The 22151-nt window shown below is 34.2% G+C and overlaps 2 protein-coding genes, 1 long non-coding RNA gene and 1 pseudogene across 3 annotated transcripts; 3 read left to right on the top strand and 1 right to left on the bottom strand.

The window, feature by feature from the left end:
* Positions 1-207: 207 nt before the first annotated feature.
* Positions 208-1206, top strand: LOC146957323 (RNA pseudouridine synthase 1-like; annotated as a pseudogene).
* An 8919-nt stretch (positions 1207-10125) lies between these two features.
* Positions 10126-13632, top strand: CRT1A (calreticulin 1a). The gene is made up of 13 exons (XM_085735747.1): positions 10126-10278; positions 11181-11288; positions 11399-11591; positions 11702-11960; positions 12059-12115; positions 12207-12254; positions 12333-12419; positions 12508-12565; positions 12661-12728; positions 12816-12911; positions 13002-13049; positions 13158-13298; positions 13388-13632. The coding sequence occupies exons 1-13, from the start codon at positions 10179-10181 to the stop codon at positions 13397-13399; spliced, it is 1275 nt and encodes a 424-aa protein (XP_085591873.1). The 5' UTR covers positions 10126-10178; the 3' UTR covers positions 13400-13632.
* A 2181-nt stretch (positions 13633-15813) lies between these two features.
* LOC146957321 (universal stress protein A-like protein) lies at positions 15814-16940 on the bottom strand. The gene is made up of 4 exons (XM_085735752.1): positions 16618-16940; positions 16417-16523; positions 16198-16310; positions 15814-16078 (listed from the first exon to the last, which is right to left on the bottom strand). The coding sequence occupies exons 1-4, from the start codon at positions 16793-16795 to the stop codon at positions 15979-15981; spliced, it is 498 nt and encodes a 165-aa protein (XP_085591878.1). The 5' UTR covers positions 16796-16940; the 3' UTR covers positions 15814-15978.
* A 1087-nt stretch (positions 16941-18027) lies between these two features.
* On the top strand, positions 18028-21617 carry LOC146957320 (uncharacterized). The gene is made up of 2 exons (XR_015022866.1): positions 18028-18158; positions 21429-21617. It is a non-coding gene; the product is annotated as an uncharacterized LOC146957320 (long non-coding RNA).
* The last annotated feature ends 534 nt before the right edge of the window (positions 21618-22151 follow it).

The raw sequence follows: 22151 nt of genomic DNA, 5'->3' as shown, positions 1-22151 counted from the left end.
TTTAAGAATTGACTATTATACACTGTTTTGGAGCCTATAAGCTGTTATTACCATTCATGCTGTATCATTGGGTCCAACGGGTTCAGAAGCTCAGAGACCCGTCGGATCTTTCACTCCAACATTTTGATCAAGCTGGTGGCAGTTGAGTCATTGGTATCTGGTCCATTGGTAGTCTTGCTATCAACTAAACTTGGTTAAACATATAGAATGCTTATAATAAAATCGCACAAGGTTGCTTCAAAGCTTGTCAAAGCCTTTACCGATCAGAAAGTGCAAAAAACATACATCGCTCTCTGCACCGGTTGGACACCGGATTGGGAAACGATAACCGTTAGATCTTGTCAAGGTAGGTCAAAATTCGGCACGTGGAGAGTTTACGTTTTTTTGCGATGCCGGTCGTGGATTACCAGGTGGATCAGTTGTCTGTAAAATAGAAACTTCGTTTGAGGTTTTATCTGTTAACGGAAAAGGGGGTTTCAGGGAGGTGGCAGAGTTAGGGTTTGAAGGGAGTGATAGGGTGGTTGTTGAAGAAAAAGCAGTGAAAATGGAGGATGCAAACGAAAGGAATGAGATAGTGGTGAGAGCTTATCCTAGGATTGGAAGAACACATCAGATTCTGTTGCATTGTCAATATCTAGGGATTTCGATAATAGGGGATGTAAAATATGAGGGTTTATGAATGGAAATGTAGGATTCATGATGGTAATCGCCTTCATGTGGAAGCGTTGTAGTTTGATCATCCTGTTACCGGTGTTCTTGTTATGCTGTGTGCATCTCTTCCCCAATGGGTGAACCAGGCGTTGTCAAATACGAACATAGACACGTAGGAAATTAGCTTCCGGTTGTTCGTAGATGGTTTTGAGGTTCTGATTAGCTGATTTTGTGTCAAGAATTTGTTATCATTCATTTTGGATTTGATTGTACATAATAGCTCTGCCTCTGCTTGTACAAATAATGCCATTTATGTTTGAATTTTGATATTGTTTCGCGAAAAAACATGTTTAAGATGGTAATCAAAGTTGACAATGATTGCTACGGGAGATTCTGCCGTGCTTCTGGATTTCTTTAATTATAGAAGTGAAGCATGCTATTAAAAATTTATAGTTTTGTTGCAACAGTTTGTATTTATACCACCAGACTAAGTGAAGGTGGTGCTTGTATTTGTATCCGTGAATATCTTATTTGTTAATGAAAACTACTTGGGAAGCTGAATTCATTTATTCTCACATTGCAAATATTTTACTTGTTAATGAAAACTACCAGTTTAATTTATGGTTGGGGTATATCTATGAAGTTCAAATTCGTTGTTTAAAACAACATGTTTTTCTATAACACATGTTCAACCGTGGCATATGAAAATGGAAATGTTGAGTGAGATTCTAACACAAATTCTGATGCACGTTGCTGCTTTAATTGGAGTTGTGTTTGCTTTGCTTCAATGGATCTTAGTTTCGAGGGTCAGCGTGTTTGTTGCTAATCATACTGATGTGAACAATGGATATTGAAAAGCTTGATATGAGATTCAGAATCGGAGAATGGTGTTCCGGCTGATGAACTGTGCTGAAATCCAGCATGCCAATTATGCTTTGGGAACCTCTTCCCTGGTCACAATTTTTAAGATTACAATATGATTTAGCCATGGTACCAGGCTACCTGCAAGCCAACACTTGGTCTCTTTTGATGTGTTATCTTCATGGGTGTATTTGATGCAATAGTTTTTCTCTTTGTGGGCTCATGAAGAGCTTTAGTTTCAAAAGTGACCTTGCATTTATAACGAAATGTAATCTTTGTAAACCAGCACATGCTAATGCCATCTTTAGTACTGTTTCCCGTTTCCCTTCTGGCTTGGTGTGCTCACCTGGTCCTCTCTGGTTTTCCTGGGATGAAGATAACAACACTTATGCCAATGCTAGAACAACTATTAAGGGCATCAAGGAGAAAAGGAAAGGCTTCTATTGTTGCTTTTTGCTTTGGTGCAGTGATGAGTTTTCTTCTTGCTGCAAATGGCCTGTTGGTACTACCTTTGATTCCCATATCAATTACAAGGACCTTGTCACAGAAATTATCATACTATGAAACCAGTAAAATACCTAAATTTAAAGTCATATACTGGCTTGAGTTGAAAGTTGAAACTAAAGTGCTTTTTTAACAGGGTTTTGCTATTGGATATGCACATTTGTCTCTTGCATTGTTTAGTGCTTATATGAGCAGAGAAGGCATCAAAACAGTGAATGTCTTAACACCAAAGGTTTTTATTGGTTTGATTATTTAAGCAATGCTTCCCTACCAATTTTCAGCATGATGATGTAGAGTGTCGGAGTGCAGCTCTCAAAAATGGTTGTAGAAGTTCATTCAAAATTCAATTCTATTTGCAGTCTTATAAAAGAAAGAGCAAAACCAGATTATGCTACCTGCATAAAGATTTCCATTGATGCCTTGCTTAAGAAGACGATCACGCCCGGTATATTGGTTATGCTTACGCCTCTTATTGCCGCAACATTCTTTAGGTTTCGTGTTTAAATTGCCGGCGAGTTCGGCAAATTCGCGGTGACACCGTGATTTTGTGAAACTCTAAAATGTAGTTTTTGTCAAAGTCACTGGTACCGTGATTCTGTCAATCTCACCATCAACCAAAAATGCCCAACTCTATTCCCATATGCCTTATTATTGACATTCAAATTTTTAAGATATTTTTATTTCATCATTGGTGGCACAAAGGATGTTTTAGTCTGAAAGTTATTTACAGATCTTGAACTCCCAATATCTCCCCATTTAGTAACTCTATAAGTAACTTATTGTATTTTGTCCTTTTAGTCCGTTATAGCATTTAGAATTGACTGTTTTAAATTGTTTTAGTGCCTATAGGCTGCTGTTCAAGTGGTATCTTTGGGGTCATGAGAGTAGGATGCATTATTACTAAATTGGAGCATAATGATAATTGCTTACGGATTACGTAGGTGGGGGAAATGGGAGTATACAAATCAAGCCAAGGTTAAATCTTGGAACCTACGCCACTTGTGTACTTAATGGAATACTCTAGAATCAAATATAATGTGGTCCACTCCACGCAATAAAATGAATTATACATAATGTGGGTGGAGTTTCACATGGGAAAGGGCAATCCTTTCCCACCATGGGAAAGCTTTTTTTAGCCATTAGATTGCTGATTTTATCATGGTCACACCACACTATATTTTTTTCTCTTTTTCTTTCACCATTTTCTTCAACCTCCATCAGACTATACCAGGAACCCACCACCACCAATGACTACAACCTCCATGAGTATTGATATGTTCAGATCTGAAATTTTACATTACAATATTTTCCACCCTCATGTTCTCCTTAAGCAAAATATAACTAAATATGTTGTTTAAGATCAGAGGAATGAATCTAACTAAATCTATAAGCAAAACACCAAAAGAAACATAATGAACCTCCGTAAGTCTTAACACAAAACACCAAAAATCAATTAAATTGTTTCCATTAAAAAAACATTAACTTAAATATAAAAACATTAGGTTCAAGATTAATGGTTAAGTTGTTGAGAATAAGAGATTGATGAATATCCGTGATGAAATCATGAATGTAAAATACAGTTTTTAATTGCCCAACTCTAAAATCAACCAATTATTGCTGTTTTGATTTGATTTTTTTTTTCCCATTATGCTCTGCAAAATCAAGATTTTGGAAAGAGATGTGTTATGAGAGTTTGCTGTTTGGGATGAAATGGTTGATAAGAGTGGTGAAGTTTCTGTCAAAAAAAAAAAAAAAGAGTGGTGAAGTTGGAGTGTTGTTAGAACATACAGTGTTCTTGTTGAGAGAAAATGTGTTGGTAGCTGAGAGAGAAGAGGGATCCGGTTGTGACTGTAAGGTGGTTTTGATGGTGTTGCACCGTTGATGGTGGTGGGTTGGTGGGGATGAGGGAGAAAGATGATGATGGAAGATAGTGACAATTAAATGTAGTGTTGACAGTGTATGATAAGACTGTGTTCCTTAGGTGATCTAATGGATGAAATTGGCTTTCCCATGGTGGGAAAGGATTGCCCTTTCCCATGTGAAACTCCACCCATAATGTGGCATCAACTCTTATTGGTTGTAGTTTCTGAGGCATCATCAAATGGCTTCGAATTTAAGCATCCAAATTTCTGAACAATAGTAATAAAATGAATGCCGGCATCCCTTGGATAATTCAGCCATGAAAATTTGTCGTTTATTCCGTTTGGATTGTTTAGTTTAATGTTATTTTTCCCACTGATTTGTCGTGGAGTTAGTGGTTGTTACAGATATCGAGCATTGGACCATATGGGTAATCCACCCAAGAAATTTTGCTACCATTTCAATTTTTACGATGGGTCATATCACATTTATTATTTATTGTATAAAAAATGAAAATACTTTTAAAAAACTAAATAGTATTTTTTTTTTTGTAAAATTTACATTTATAATTAGCTCAGTTGGTATGGACAATGCATAAAATATGCAAGGTCCGGGGTTCGAAACCCGGTCACAAAAAAAAAACGAATTATGTATTTTTTTAATAGTAAACTTGGTATTGCATGTTGAGACAATATGATTGGACGACTATGTGAAGAAATACATTTTTTGTTCGAGAGGAATGTGAAGAAATAAATTGCCATGCATAATACTCCTTGTCATGGTATAAAAATTGCATGCACCGTTGTCATGCTTTTGGTTTCTCAAATTAACGCGACTGTGTTCAAGTTGTCCAATTTCAAGTTCAACAATATAACATATCATGAGACCAATCAAGTAGCTGATACCTTGCCCAATTTAATCTTGATCTGTACAGGGACAGGGATAGGGATAGGGATAGGGATAGTCACATTTTTTATTTTGCTCATCCTTATACTTCCGGTGTCTTCTTGCTTGTAAGACAATAGTTTCAAGCTATCTCCTTGCCATATGTATCTCTCCAAATTGAATATTAGGTTAGTTAAATGTATCATTCACTAGTATTTGCCCCATCGTTAGTCATGTCAAAAGTACCAGGTTGAAAATTTAAAGAAATGAAAGGTACCTGATGTATAAGGATTTAACCGAGCATGTCAAGGTCTTGTTGTTGCAACCATCGATTGACTTTGGATTACAAAACCTTCCTGACACTGGTTAAGCCATCTTGCAATTGGTTCTCTTGAATTCTTTGAATGATGGATGTGATGTTGTCACCAACATTGACTCGTTTGGACTCCAGCTTCCTGGATTGTTGAACCACGTTGTGAACCATGAGTTTAAGAATGTTAACTTGTTGTTAAGATATCTCATACATGATGTCAATACTGTATATGTTATCTAATAAAAGATGTGGTCATAACTAACCGTCGTTCAGTGGATCAACGGTTGCATCTCCAAAATCACTTGGGGAGACACATATGTTGGCACCCCCCCCAACATTTGTGATGGATCATTAGGTTTTTGTTGGCCTTGCTTATTTGATGTTGAAGCCGATGGTTGTTCTATGTTGTTGAGACTTTTACCATAATGCAAGTGCATACATCAAACATAATCTTGACCTAGCGAATTAAATTTTTCAAAAGTATTAGATGCAGTGTCCTATCGAGCATGTTAAATTTGTTGTCAAACTTGAAAGTTATATGAGGTATCAACTAATAGCTCTCAACTTTATTTTCTTTTGCGCTTCAAACAATTACATAAAGTAAGGAACTCTATCCATCATCTTGGGTTTCTTGTTAAGTATGGAGTTGAGTGTTGTTGTGAGCTACTAAACTAAGAAATGCATAAATAAATGAAAAATAAAAGCAAAAAGAAAAGGGATAAATTCTGAAAAGTTGCTTGTTTGATTGATTGTGTGTATCCAATCAAATATATAAGTGTGGTGTTTAAAGACAAACGTTTGTCTAACTGGCCGATTGCCGACGGTACACGACACCCCATGTTTGGCTTGATTTCCCCTCATTCGCAATATTCTATATTTCTATATCCACGCATGAATCTCTTCCTTGAATTGTGATTCCGTAGTCACTTCAATTAATAACGCTATAGACATGGAACCCAAGTAAAATATCAAATTGTTAAGCTCCACTAATCTTTGATTGATTCTAACACTCTCACGATCTCTCGTGGATCCTAGAAAGATTCAGTTATCTCATATTCAATTATTTTGCATTCTAACACTCTCACTAACAACTTTTTTTTTTTTACACAACTATCTACTTAGTTATTTTTAGGTGTAAATAGTTACTTAATTCAAAATAAATAAATAAATGTTAATCATAAACGTAGTTTTTGCTTACCACATGGGACCATATGGTAATCCAACCAAGAAATTTTGCTACGATTTCAATTTTAACCATGTGTATCATACCACATATTTATTATTTATTGTATAAATTTTATTAAAAAATTAAATAATATTTTTGTTCTAATAGTTACATTTATGAATTTATTTAGCAAAATTTACATTTATAATGAAAAATGAATAATTGTTATTTTCTTATAGTAAACATGGTAATTAGCAAAGATGAAACAACTACATTCGCAAACAAAACTCCATCGGTGATGATTAGAAATGAGAATAGGTTGAGACGAGTTATACTTTACAAGACTTAAGTATGATATGTCAAAATATTTAAAGTGTATGTTTGGTATATAGTCTAGTCTGCTAAAAATTTGGTATGACTCGCTAGCATATTTAAAAGTCTATCTCATATGAATCCATTTAAATTACTAATTTAATTTATATTTAAAATGGGCCGATAAATCTCGGACACCCCACTTATCCACATTTAAAATGTGTGAGCTCAAACTACTAGACTACTTGACAAAAAAAAATGGACCAATGAACTAATGAATTAATGAGAGTAAACCCCCTTTTAGTATTTAACATAACATTTTAGATAACTTGGCTATATATGATATCATATTCTAATTCTACTTTACAAAACAAAAACAAAAACAAAAAACTCATTTAAAGATGTGAAAAATTAATGTTGATTAATAAACTTAAATCACTAAAAATATTAACAAAATTATAATTTATTTGAAGTATAAAATTTTATTTAATAATATTATTAATAAAAATTAATATTAGTCATACTTATTTAAGTAGGTTGACCTGTAGACATTTTTATGGCCGGTAGTCTTGCAATTTTAATTAAATAGACTTCTATAAAAGTCTTAGTCTTCGTTATTTAAGAAAAGAGAAATAATATTTGTAAAACTATTTTTTTATAACTTTTGTGATAACTTTCTATCTCATTCTCACATTATGTTTTTACTTTCTCTCTCTATTACTTTGGTTTTTGTGTCAATACCTCTTTTTCTTTGTAAAATTATAGTTGTCTTAAAAGTTGTCAATCAAATGGTTGTTCAAATAACACAACTCTTAAGAAAAACTCTAGTCTAGACTTCACATTTGCTAGTTGGTTTGACCCTATTGAGAAAAAAAGAATCAACACAAATTTTACTTTTTTTTTGTTTCGTTAACAAAAAATATCATGTTAACTAGTGTTAGAGTCACTAGTTAGCATGACCCAAATTAAAGAATGACCACCCTTTGTCGGCGTTGCTTCTCTTAGAGGATGACCATCCCTTGACTCACCCATATGCGTCATTATTAAGAGGTACTTATATTACGATTGAGATCGTATTTTCACTTATACTCTTTGTGAAATGAATGCTTGTGTCGATTGGCTTACTAAGCATGATGTTTCTAATACAAGATGTTGCCATTCTTCAATCTTGTCCTATTCAACTTTCCAAATTTGAGGAGTTTGTGAATTTCATGAGCAAAAGGAGGTAAAAATGGTGATGGTCTAGTTTTGGCATGGCTAGATAGAGCAGCACCAGTACCACACTGACGAGTGACGGCCGATCCGAATCTAACTCGAATATCCCCATATCAACCTCAAACTGATAATGCATGCGTTAGGTCGTTCGGAGCTGACTTTGCAAACTATTCTTTTGCATTGTGGTGAGACATTTTGAATCAAACGTACGCAGTACATATGTTTTATATATACATACTTTGATGTAAATATTTTTTAATTAAATTATACATGACATTTTTTTTTATAATTATTAGAATGGAAATTGATATAGATATGATATATCTAAGAGTATAACACCGACACACCCAGCACGTTAACTATTTGTACAATTGTACTCACACCCATTCATTTCTCTCAACAAAAAAAAAAAACTACTTGTACAATTGTACTCACACCCATTCATTATAAATAATGCTTTCAATTAACATCACATTATTTTCGTAATTAACAATATTGATATTCTTTAAAAATAAAAAAATAATATTGATATGTCACTATTGCTCATGAAAAATATTGATATGCCACTATTGCTCATGAAAAATATTGATATGTCACTAATTATCAAACAAATACGTTACAAACGTATACGTTGTAAGAAAAAATTATATTCCAATTGACTAAAAAGATGGCATAATAATAGATCCAAATGAACGTATGCAAGAATTTCTAAAAAGATTAATGTATGCGAGAATGTAAAATTTAATAGAGTTTTGCAATAAAAGAGTTTAATGGACAATGGTGATATGATGTTGGTGTAAATTAATTTTACATGGATATTCAACGAAAACTCACTGTATCATCGCAGTTAAGAAAAGGAAAGTGTTTCTAACACTAATTTTTTTTTTTTTTTATAAAACAAAATTTCTTTTATATATTTGATTTTCGTTGGACGTCAATGTAAAATAAGATCATACCTACGTTATGAAAAAAAAAAAAAATAGATCAATATTGTATGCCTCTTTTTTTTTTTTGAACAAAGAGGGCCAAAGCTCAATATTGCATGTCTCTTTTCTTAAATTAAAACTACTATTAACACTTATATAAACTTGAACATCTTTTTTTTTTTACATTAAATAAAATTTCATTAACAAAAGTCTGACAGTAAATCAAAAGTCAAAACTGCAGAAATATAAGGTGGAGTCTCTTCAATCCATATACAATCGAGATTATGAAGAGAGTATTGAGCTAAATAATGGGCAGCTTGGTTAGCCTCACGTCTAACATGCAAGAATTTAAAATTACGAAAAAAGACGTTAAAATTAATGCAATCTCCAATAATAGATCCAATATATTTGGGATGTTGTTGATGAGTGTTCAGCGCCTGAACCACTTTGGAAGTATCTGATTCCGCTGTAAGATTCAGAAAACACATGTCTTTTGCAAATTTCAACCCCTTCCGCGTAGCTAAAGCTTCTGTTAGCTCTGAATCTGATAACGAAAAGACTTGCAACAACTAGCAGCAACGACAACATCATTAATTACAACTAAGTTAGTAAAAAAGTGCAACAACGTCCAATGACGCATATTTAAATACGCAATTTCTAGTTATTTGCAATTAATGTAAATCCCATTGTTCGACTCTTTAAAAGGAAAACAAAACCAAAACGGGTATATATTTTTTTGAATTAGTCAATATTTCTTAGTTGTTGAGTAAGTATTTTCTCTTTCATTAAATTTAAAATCTAAATCTTATAACTTATTGAATTTTTAGTTCAATGCAATTGATTTATACAACACTAATATTCTATAAAATCAAAATCATATCTATTACATCTCGTGTCATGTCACATAAGTATAAAGAATATTATCTCTTTTAATTTATGTGAATTGATCAAATGCGACATTCAAATAGAGTAATAGATGAAAAAATTTAAAATGTTTTCAAAATGGAAAGTGATCTTAATTATTTGAACCCAAAAATAGAGTGAAGGAATGGTTGATTTTGTCCCCACACCCCAAGAAATCAACCATTATCCGATTATCGTATGATATCATATAATCGGAGTGTTAAACAACTCAACGACCTCCCAAAAATGAAAAATGTAAACATAACAGCCCAATGGCAATAACGTAAATATCTCCTAGTCCCATTTACGTGTACAATTCCTACAGTTACACTAACTCCCAATAACACTATGCCACACAACACCAATGACAATCTTCCCCTACGTGGCACTCACCCAATGGCCACAATCTGCCACATATTGTCCACGTAAGCAACATCCACGTAAATTACCAAATTTACCCACAGCACTGAAAGAAACAATGTAAGAACGAATCGCTATATAGAACACATAGCTCAGTCAATTTCCAAAGTAGCTCTCACTCTCATTTCATTCTCTTTCGATCTCAGCGAGCGATTCCATTGCAATGGCGATTAGGGTTCGGAACCCTAACCTTCTCTCTCTCGTTCTTTTCTCCCTTCTATCCATCGCTTCTGCGAAGGTTTTCTTCGAAGAGCGCTTCGAAGGTATATCATCCATTTCCATATCTCTTTTTTCATTTCATTTCATTTTTACTAGATCGTGAGCTTCAATTTAACATTCATGTTTGTAATTTATGGAATTTGAATTTTCCTTTCTGCATTGTTGTGTAATTTGAATAATGTGATTGAATTTTCACGATCGGTGTTTTTATAATGTGATTTGAATCTCGATCTGAATTATTAGATTGTTTGATTTGATCTGAACTGTCGTTGTCTGGAGTAGATCTGCACACGTGTGCACCGAACGTGATGATGTTGATTTGAAAACGATTTGGCACGTTTTTTTGGTTAATTAATCTTTGATCATGGATTAGTGATGTATAAACAACAGTGACGAATAACTGTATTTGAATTTCCATTTCATTTTGTTTACAATCCTTTTAATCTCATTTCGGAAGACGTTAATTGATTTGAATTGTGTTGTGTGTCCGGATTAAAGAATGGTAGTTTTTTTTTTTACTTTGAATTATTTGTCTCTGTTTGTGTGTAAGGAGCTGAATTATTTATTTTTTGTGAACAATGACCAGCTTTTAATGAACTGTTTGTATTAACTTATTTGAGCTTATCTACTAGCATAAGCACCTGTGAGACTCTATGGAAGAACGTATGAAAACACTTTATGACATGTTCATAGCTGTTTTCAGTTTATTTCCGTAAGTCACAGCTTATAGCATTTGAAAACAATTTGATCTAATCCAAACAAGGCCATAATATTATCACTGCAAATTGCAATGACTGTTTCTTTTTTTCTTTCCTTTTTTCGTTGAGGATAGTCCATGTTCGAGTTTATTTAGTATGAGTATTAGTATATAGTACATATTTTACCTCCAATCAATATTTTCCCCTTTTTTAACTTGTGTTTTGATACATTATGTTGAATGCTAAAGATGGATGGGAAAGCCGGTGGGTAAAATCTGAATGGAAGAAGGATGAGAACTTGGCCGGGGAGTGGAACTACACCTCTGGTCAATGGAATGGTGACGCTAATGACAAAGGTAAACTAAATTGTTATGTTGAACAACCTTGTTTTATTGTTGCTGGTGTATAATTTGAATTGAAAGATGATACTGAGGTTGGTTTTCTCAAATGTTTGATATCTCCACAGGTATTCAAACCAGTGAAGATTACAGATTTTATGCCATCTCTGCTGAGTTCCCTGAATTCAGCAACAAGGATAACACACTAGTCTTCCAATTTTCTGTCAAGCATGAACAGAAACTTGACTGTGGTGGTGGTTACATGAAGTTGCTTAGCGGCGATGTTGATCAGAAGAAATTTGGCGGTGATACTCCCTACAGGTGATTTATAATATCCCTTCTAGTTTTATCTCTTTCACAGCTAACATGTGTCATGTCTTGGATTATATGTGTAACTATCTGATTTTCTTACATTTGTTATAATTTTGCAGTATCATGTTTGGTCCAGATATCTGTGGTTACAGTACCAAAAAAGTACACGCTATTCTGACCTACAATGACACAAACCACTTAATCAAGAAGGATGTTCCTTGTGAGACTGACCAGCTTACTCATGTTTACACATTCATCATCCGTCCTGATGCAACCTACAGCATTTTGATTGATAACGTTGAGAAGCAAACTGGTAGTCTTTACTCTGACTGGAGTCTTCTCCCACCAAAGAAAATCAAGGACCCAGAGGCCAAAAAGGTACCCTTTTCACCTACGTTTATAGTTTAATTGCCAGATTCCTTTTGTTTTATGTATTCCTACTTTCTAATTTCTAATCATAATGTAAATACTTACAGCCAGAAGATTGGGATGATAAGGAGTTTATTCCTGACCCTGAAGACAAGAAGCCAGAGGTAATACCTTTTACTCTAAGCTTTTGTATTGTGAGTTTACCACCTACTATGTTGTGTATTAGATATTGACTCTGACATTCTGTATTTGTAGGGATACGATGACATTCCTAAAGAGGTTGCTGATCCTGATGCCAAAAAGGTTAGTTGTTTCCCATTGCTGTGTCCATTCATCTCTCATTATATTATGGTGTTACTGATTAGAATAATTGTTGTGTAGCCTGAGGACTGGGATGATGAGGAAGATGGTGAGTGGACAGCACCTACCATTGCCAACCCAGAGTACAAGGGACCATGGAAGCCAAAGGTTTGTTTGTGTGGAAACATTAATTGATATATTGCAATATGTTTAGGAATTGATTTGTTTACTAACTTTTGGTGTTACATCTTGGCAGAAAATCAAGAACCCCAACTACAGTGGAAAGTGGAAGGCACCATTGATTGACAACCCAGGTTTGCTTTTCATCCTTGTTTTCGCAGTTGAAGTTATGTAATTGCTTTTTATGTTTTGAAGTATTTTTAACATTTGAAATTTATATATTTACCAGACTTCAAGGACGACCCTGACATCTATGTTTTCCCCAAGTTGAAGTATGTTGGCATTGAATTGTGGCAGGTACAGTTTCTGTAGTGTTTTACTTTTTCCACTTGATTTGAGCGTTTTAGTTCGAAACTCTGACCAGCAAGCTACTTAACTTTGCAGGTGAAATCTGGTACATTGTTTGACAATGTTGTCATTACCGATGATCCCGAGTATGCTAAGCAAGTTGCTGAAGAAACATGGGGCAAGCAAAAGGATGTAAGATGTTTTCTATTCACTCAATCTTTTGGCCTTAAGGAATAAAACTTAATGGATGTTGATCTCTTTGGTGAATATATGTTCTTGCAGGCTGAGAAGGCAGCGTTTGAAGAAGCTGAGAAGAAGAAAGAAGAGGAGGTACATTTTGATTCTGAAAAGCATATTTGAAACATATCATGTTGTTTCAATTTTACTAGTTTTGTTTCGAAGAACATTTCTTCTTAAACTTCCTTAACTCATTGTCAGGAAACAAAGGATGATCCCGTTGATTCTGATGCGGAAGAGGATGAGGAAGATGCCAATGAAGTTAGCCATGACTCTGATGATGAGTCAAAGGCAGAAGCTGGTGAAGACAGCGATGAAACCAATAAAGAGGACGACGTACATGTACGTTTTTTTCATTCTGTCAAATATTTTCTTAAATCAATCTCAATAGCGAAGTTTTTAACAGTTCTTTCCCCTCCTTTTGTTTGCAGGATGAGCTCTAGGGAGTTTGCAAAGCATATGGCATATGCGGAGTGAGCAAAAGTTTTATTCCGGAGTCGAAGTTATATCTTTTTTTTTAGTTGTGTAGTATTTTTCTCCTAGATAAGCAGACCGTTGAAAACTGCAAGCGAAAACTTGAGCTTGTTGCTTCATCCCATTAGACTGTTTCAGCTTATTAGAACAGACAACAATGTCTTTTTGGTTCTCATTTGAATTTATCTTTTTGATGTTCTAATGAGTTTGCCGATCATGAATCTGTAAATCGTCTAGCTTCTAAGTCCCAAAGAATTAGCTTAAAGTAGCTATGGCATTCGATTATGCATATATAGCGTTAAAATAAGTGATTGATAAACTGAAAAAACAAAATCATTTTTAAAACAATCCATGTTATGATTTAACCAAACAACGTAAACAAAATCATTTTTAAAACAAACCATGTTATGATTTAACCAAACAACGTACGAGTCAATATCACCGTTGCTAAGTCAGTTGAATTAGGTCAGTATATTTGATTTTTTTCAAAGGAATATTTCCAGCTAGCAATGGATGAGAAAAAGTGGTGAAGATTTACAAATTACAACAGTAGCAAGTTAAGAGGAAAATCTAGGTCGTTTTACAAGAGTGAGCGCGTACATCATATTTTTCCTAAACACATGTATATGCTCCCATCACCAAAATATTACAGTACAAAAATTACAACGATATTTTATTACAACCAAAATTTATTCCAATATCATAACTTGAATTTCTCTTTTGTTCTCCCCTTTATCAGTATTTTTTTCCAAGAAGCGTGATCATGTTTCGGCTAAAATTTAACATTAAAATAAAATGGGAAAGGAAAATCCTCTTGGACAATTTTATCATCTGAGGCTAAAACTTATGACCATGCAGTAGAATGCACATCAATCAATCGTTCTATAAAAGGGATAAAGTCAATCATGCACTTATCCTTATTCACAATAAAGATAAAGATCCTTATTGTTATCGTAACAAGGGTCATCTAAGTCTCAAGAACTTTGTCCAACTTCATGTTATGAATACAAAGATCGTATAGTGACAACATTTAGAGGCATTTTTTTTTTTGGGTGAACATTTAGAGGCTTAACCATCAAGTATAGAATTCTGATTTTATATGTTTCATAAAAGGGTTGAATTTAGATCATCAACTCTCAAGCTTTCTATCTCATTTGTGGTGGTTGAAAGCTAGTAACGCTACCTTTGTTTTCGGTACTCATTTGTGGTGGTCGAGCCCACTTATATGTTTGGGCATCGGCTAACTTTTTATGTATTTTTGACAGACCTATTGTACTTTTCGTAATTGTTTTGGCACACCTTGTGCTGAAGCGATTGTGCTGTCGGTGTTATTATAATTCATTTTAGCTTGTTAAAAAAAAGTTTTCTATCTCATGTAATTAGAGTCACCAAACCATCAAAGCACAATGCACATCATCCTATTTCACATCAATGAAAAAAATCATATTGCATATTGCGGTTGCAACAAGTGCCATGGTGTCTCAAGAACACTTCCACATTACATGTTATGAATATATACTAGCAATTGCATTTTGGGCCATTACATCACGTATACTAGCTTAATTAATACAATTCATATAGAACTTTAATTTAGAATCATCATTTCTGAAGCATCTTATCTCAAATACAACTAGAGTGATAGAGTCAATAACTCATCAAAACACAATGCACACCACGTAATTTCACATTAAGGATAAAGATTCGTGTTTTATACAACAAAAACGGTCATAAAGTCTCAAGTACATGAATACAAAATTCATATAAGGAATGCATATAGAGTTGGGAAACATAAATAAATCATCTCGATTTTTTTTAAGGGCTGTCAAATCTCAAGAGAATTGTCCAACTAGTTTCAATTGAAATACGGAGTAAAAATAAGGTGTAATACACCCATCTTACTCTCTTGCATTCTATTTTTGTATACATTAGCAATGATCAAAGAAAATTTAAACCAGAAAAAAAAAATTGATTGATAAAGTAAATGTATAAAAACAAAAAAGAAATCAATGTAGCGTTTCAATTTGCAAATAAATAAGACATTTTTCCTTCTAAAAAACTGGTAATTAAAAAGAAATAGAGGAGTGACATGTCATACCCTTGTTCTCTAATTCACTTACTTTCACTTGACAACAATTTACGAGCCACGGTAGCTAATAGCACAATGAGGAATGATATAAGTAGATATTTCTAAAAAAAATAAGGTGGATATAAAATAAAGTCTCATGAGCTTAGTTCATTTGTCAAAGAATTTATATAACATATGTATGATTAGAGTTCGAATCTCAAAACCAAAAAAGCAAAAATTTCCAATGAGATAATCTATAATAACACTTTAGAATAAAAAATAGCAAAGGGGCAACTTTAATAATTATAAATAAACACGTCACTTTAACCTTTATCATTTAATATTTGAAAAGATATATTCCTTATGAAGGAACAAGACACGCACAACCCAAAGGACATGTTCATAGCAATAGCAACAAGGAAAGTAGTATATTTATTTACAAGAAAAGAAAAAAACAAAATAAGGAAATATGATTATTAGATCTTAATTGTCTCCTCCAGTGGTTGATTTTGGCTTCTTCACAATCAAAACAGGGCACTTCACATTCTGTGCACAGTGGTTGCTCACACTTCCAAGGAAAGCCCTGCCATTCAACAATAACAGCCAGAACCAAATTAAATTTACAATTCACATCCTTAGCTCATTCTAACAAAAATAACTTTACAATTCAAATATGTATTGTATGAATTATCAAAAACTGACCTCTTGATGACACCATAGCCGTGGCTTCCCATAACCAAGATATCAACACCCATTTTTTGAACAGCCTGACAGATTACATCCCTAGGGTCACCATTCTCTATCCTCGTCTCCACCTAAACCATATCACAGATTAATTATTAAATAATTAACTATAGATAAAAATGAGGAGGGACATAATATACATATCTAACTAGTAACAATTGATCAATGTATACTTACATTTTGGACATCATTACAGACTATCTTGGCTTTCTCCAAAACACAATCAGCAACTTGTTGGCTATACTTCTCCATGGTTGCCGTTATGTCAGAAGAGAATAGGTATCCTGAAACATGTATATATGATACAAAAATTAATTATGAGTTTACAAAATTAATAGAAAATTATTTGCTACGTATCATAAAATTTTGTTTAATTACCTGTGCCATCAAAGGCAGAATAAACAACACGAGGAGGCTTAACATAGAGGAGGATAAGGTGATCTTTGGAATTTTGAAAAACCAAATTCTTGAGGCACCATGTGAGAGCATAAATGCTCTCTTCACCTTCATCAATAGCTACCATGATTCTTCTTCCGTTTTCTGTTATACCAGCCATTTCACACTGCTTGATAATTCGGTTTGAGATAGATCACAAGGTTGATTGATTGATAATTGAGCAAAGAAATATTCAGTTGTTTGTAGAGGTAGAAAATTATATATATTTGTGCTTCAAATTATGATCGGTCGAATAGCTGAATAATGTTAAGAATATAATATATAGTTTATTTATAGTAAGTTTTGTTACTTGAGGTAAGCACAAAAGACAAGCACCTAGTATTTATGAATGGATAATGATTTGTTTTGATAGAATCTATTGGCGGTTTCAGGGTTTGGCATTCTGGTTTTCAGTATTTCAACACAGTGGGCCTTCAAGATTAACATGCAAACTTTACTCTCTTTTTTTTTTTTTGGAGAGAAACTTTACTCTTTTTTTGAATAGATAAATAACTAGATCACCTCAAAAATAAAGTAAATGATAAATAATTAATTAATTAATTAATTAATTTAATTGATTGAAGGTAACTGTGGCAATTCTATGATTGACAACTGGTTATATGTGACTTGCCATTTCCAGCCACCACGTTTCTTCCACTTTCAAATTTACCAAACAAGCCCACAGAATGCTATCCTCAATACAACTGTTTATTTAGTAGAATTTTGCTCTCAACCTAGCACTTTTTGCTCGCGCCCTGCAACCATTCCGAAAATACTCCTGCGCTAGTTAACTAGCGCAAGTGTAAATAAAAAAACTTATTACATGACTTAAATTTTATACTTGCGTGACTTAAGTCACGCTGCATGAGTTAACTCACGCAGAAATTAACACTTACGTGAGTTAACTCACGTAGGTATTGTTTTTCATTAAAATTATTGTCTTCTTCTCTATTCCTCTTCTCTGTTCCTCGTCTTCTTCTCAAGTACAACACACCATAAAAACAACAACACAACACAATCCATAGAGAAGAAGGCAATAATTTTTATGGTATGAGCTTTAGAGTTTAGACCTCATCATGACAGCTCCATCAACACTATTTCTTACGCACAGTAAAAATATTCAAAACATAACAGTTGAAATTAGAGCCCTTCAAATATCCAGTAGTTGTTCTTCACTAAACAAACTCTTTTCAGAACAATCCATATTATTTTCAACAACCAACCCATTTCACTTCAATTTGAAAGGGTAAAGGCAAAGATAACAAGATAAACCAGATTCAAGAAACATCCAGTGAAAGGTAAAGGTTGCACTTGAGAAGGTTGCACTTGAGATAACAAGATAAACCAGATTCAACACAATTTGAATTTGTGTTGTGTTGTTGTTTTTATGGTGTGTTGTACTTGAGAAGAAGATGAGGAACAGAGAAGAGGAATAGAGAAGAAGGCAATAATTTTTATGAAAAACAATACCTACGTGAGTTCACGTAAGTGTTAATTTCTGTGTGAGTTAACTCATGTAAGTGTTAATTTCTGTGTGAGTTAACTCATGCGGCGTGACTTAAGTCACGCAAGTGTAAAATTTAAGTTCTGTAATAAGTCCTTTTTTTTACACTTGCGCTAGTTAACTAGCACAGTGGTATTTTCGGAATGGTTGCAGGACGCGAGCGAAAAGTGCTGGGTGGAGAGCAAAATTCTATTTAGTATATATGGTTCAAAATTGGAACACTATTCTCATAAAAAAAAAAAAATTGGAACACTCTGGAGATAATTGACATCAATAAATATAAAAACAATCTCTAGGTGATATATAAACACACTTGTAATTATTTTTTTTTAAAAAATACAGTTATATTTTAAAGGTAATTTTTTTTAATATACTTTTTTTTGAAAAAAGCCAAAATGAGATATATTAACAAAAAGTTTTGATCCCTAGCACAAGGAGTGCCAAAGGAAACGAAACAAGGTTACAAAAGAGTTATGAACAAAACCATAAAAGGCAGCAAAGATAAAGAAAAAATCAGTTAATCCCCAAACAAGCAAGGGAACGCTGCCACCACATATGATAACCAAATGGAAAGCACACATTTTTTGCTTTCAACCATTTGAGAAATGTAATCTTAACCTTCTCAAGTAGTTGCTCGGATGTTTTTGTTGTGTTGGTAAATAGTCTTTGGTTTCTTTCTTTCCAAATAACTCAAATACCACAAAGCCAAATCAAGTGAAGAAAAGACCTTCTTGGAGCATAACCACCTGAAGAATAAACAAACTGATAATAATGATCTGAATACTGTTGTGGATCCACAGAAAACACACCAACCCAAGTCTTAATTTGCTGCCAAAGGTCACCAAAAATAGGATAATGAATAATTAAGTGGTCTATTGATTCATTTTGGCCACATCCTGTAACACATAATTGAGAGTCATTAGAAAAAACACCTCGTCACATCAAGTTATCCTTTGTTGGCCATCTATTGCGGAGAAGACGCCACGCGCAAATAGAGACTTTCAAAGGAGCACTCTTATGCCAAGGAGCATCCGAAACGACGTTGTGAGTATGCATCTCCTGCCTCATGAGCATTTGATAGACACCACGAACGGTGTACCCATCGCTAATGTTGGGCTGCCAAAGCCAGGCATCTGCTTCAGTACCCTGCAAAGTAACGTTAGTAAGCACATTCCTAATCTCCACTACCAACTCCTCCTCCCAAGCTAACAAACGACGCCTCCACCTCCAAGCCTCCCCATCTTCACCCTAACCTAAAGCATACATCTCTCCCACCGACAACTCTTTATGAATCGATAAATCATAGAGTTTCCTAAATCTATCCATAAACGACGCCGTTTCCACCCAACAATCCGACCAAAAGAAAATATTTAAACCATTGCCTAAACGTTTTAATATATTTTCTTCAAACCAACTACCACTCTCCACACCTATTCCATTTTGAATTTTAACTATCTCCCTCCACCAAGCTGAACCCGTCACGCCACCCTCCCTCAACCGGCCTTTCTACTCCCCATACCGAGAGGATAACACCTTAAACCACAGACCCTCCCTATCCACTAAATACGTCCAACACCATTTACCAAGAAGAGCAATATTAAACTCATGTAAACTCCTGACCCCCGATCCTCCAAGCCCCTTACTCATGCAAATAGTATTCCAGTCTACCCAAGCAATTTTTCTATGATCCTCACTCCCACCCCAAAAAAATTAATTAAAATAGACTCAATGGAAGAGATAATACCTGCGGGAGCTTTGAAAAAAGAAAGGGCGTAGACAGGCAGTGAAGACAGAACAGACTTAAGGAGAATCAAGCGGCCACTGTAACGCCCACTTTTTCATAATTAATATTTAAGTGATTTATGGTTTTTATTAGAATAATATGTGAATTATATATATATATTTGTAGAAGATATGTTAATAATATAAGTATTTTCTTAAGTGGGGGAGAAATATTGTTATTAGTAGAAATAATTAAATTATTAGGGGAAATAGTAAGTTGTGGTGAGAAGAGCAATTAGGGAAAGAATAAAAGTCTGTAATTGGGAGAGAAAATTAGAACGCGTACAACAGAGAAAAGAAGAGAGAAAGAGGAGAAGTCAGAGAGAACCCTAAAGAACGAAGAACGCGGCTGTTGGATTGCAGAAACATAATCTAAGGTAAGGGTGAGACTAACTCTCATTATTAACAAGTTTTGATTCATAGAAGTGGTCAATTGTTGTAGGTTTAAGGGATTGGGATTAGGTCAAAAATCATTAAAAATGGAAGAATTAAGTGAACTTTGATGTAGTTTGATGTAGACAGATGTTAATTAGTCATAGAAAACGTTTAGATGTTGAATTGTGATGAATTTGGGGCCTGGGTAGTGAGAATTCGAGTGCTGAGATGTGTTGCAGAGCTGCGACAGAACCCTGTTCTGTCATCGCTCGCAACTGCGAGCGTTCCCACTCGCAACTGCGAGCAACCCCGTTGAGCTCGCAACTGCGAGTAGTTTTACTCGCCACTGCGAGTAACCCCTTAGCTCGCAACTGCGAGCAAAGTTATACGCAACTGCGAGCTTCCCCGTTGAGCTCGCCACTGCGAGTTAGTGCAGTACAGACCTGCTGTTGTGCGAAATTGTGTCTTTTCGCCCGTTGCTTGATGAATTAGTTTCTGATGCTTACAATAATGATGATACTGCTAATTATGATGTTCCAGTGATGCTGTTTTGATGTAATGAGTTTTTGTGAATTATTTGTTAATTAATTTAACATTAAAAATGAAGATTGTTGCATTTAGAGTCGAGTTGTTGCATAGTCGGCGATGGGGGCTTAATGCCTGACAGGTTCTTATGACCTTAGCGATGGGGGCTTAATGCCCGACAGTCCAAATATGACCTTAGCGATGAGGGCTTAATGCCCTGGTGGTACCACATGCATGTTGATGTTGTCTAAGTTGTTGTTGATGTTGTTGTTGCATTGTAGAGTCATCATAACTTAAAATAAATGATCAATGATGTGATGATGTTGCTGCCTTGTTGTTGTTGTTGTTGCTGTCACAATAATTATAATGATGTAAATGAAGTGAATTAAGATGAATATGCTATCTTTGAATAACTACGAAGTTGTTGGTTACTTAACCTTGTTAAATGATGCTATTAATGTTAGATATATGTTGTTGATTATCTTTTATGAATTATTATTTGTTTTTAATGAATGTGAAATCTCACCCCTTCTGCGTATATGTTGCCTCGACCGTGGGTAATGTGCAGGTAATAAAGACTAGTTGTGTTCGTGAGTAGACTCCTCACATCGTGTCGTCTAGGATGCTCTGATACGTAACGGGATGGGAATTGTCTGATGCTTGTTTTCCTTGTTACGTATTTTATTTAATAAATGTTGAACATTTTATGAAGACTATTTGAGATGTTAAGTTGTGGCCTTTTATGCCAAAGATTTTATGTGACGTTGCAAACTAAATTTCTGCTGCTTTTGATTATTGAATTTTATAAAGACAGGTTGATTAAATAAATAGTATTCCCTAGTATTATATTTGTTGTTAAATGATGTATTGATGTATGTGATGCTCCGTTATGTTGATAAACTCTGATAATTTTTATGAAATTTTTAAGTCGGGAAAACGGGGCGTTACAATTGGTATCAGAGCAGGTCGGTCCGTCCGGCCAAGTAGTGAGTCAAGTTATGTCATTTTAGCAATTGGAATTGAAGTGGAAGAAATAGTCACAAGAAAGGGGGGGTTTGAATTGTGACCCTTTTTAATTTTAATTCTGAAAGAAAATAATTACTCAAGAAAATTCTTGGTAAGGGTTAAGCAGATAATAATATAACTTAAATAAATAATTAAGTAATAAATGAACAGGACCAGAGAACTCTGGATTATATAACTGAAATGAATAAAGTAATACAAGGATCAGAAGATTCTGAAATGAGTAACTGAAATAAATAAAGTAGTAAAGTGACCAGAGTACTCTGAA

Source organism: Medicago sativa, chromosome 1, assembly GCF_051527215.1.
Source record: "Medicago sativa cultivar Bolivia chromosome 1, Bolivia_mono, whole genome shotgun sequence".
NCBI lineage: Eukaryota > Viridiplantae > Streptophyta > Magnoliopsida > Fabales > Fabaceae > Medicago > Medicago sativa.
The sequence above is the reverse complement of the archived record's forward strand: the minus strand, read 5'-3'. Positions and strand labels throughout refer to the sequence as shown.

What these genes read in the sequence shown, in the direction of transcription:
- CRT1A (XM_085735747.1), top strand. Translation starts at nt 10,179, where the DNA reads ATGGCGATTAGGGTTCGGAACCCTAACCTTCTCTCTCTCGTTCTTTTC. An exon ending in TGGTGACGCTAATGACAAAG is followed by an intron (nt 11,289 to 11,398) that starts GTAAACTAAATT and finishes ATATCTCCACAG; the next exon opens with GTATTCAAACCAGTGAAGAT. An exon ending in AGGGACCATGGAAGCCAAAG is followed by an intron (nt 12,420 to 12,507) that starts GTTTGTTTGTGT and finishes ACATCTTGGCAG; the next exon opens with AAAATCAAGAACCCCAACTA.
- LOC146957321 (XM_085735752.1), bottom strand. Translation starts at nt 16,795, where the DNA reads ATGGCTGGTATAACAGAAAACGGAAGAAGAATCATGGTAGCTATTGAT. An exon ending in TCTGTAATGATGTCCAAAAT is followed by an intron (nt 16,311 to 16,416) that starts GTAAGTATACAT and finishes GATATGGTTTAG; the next exon opens with GTGGAGACGAGGATAGAGAA. An exon ending in GGCTATGGTGTCATCAAGAG is followed by an intron (nt 16,079 to 16,197) that starts GTCAGTTTTTGA and finishes GTTGAATGGCAG; the next exon opens with GGCTTTCCTTGGAAGTGTGA.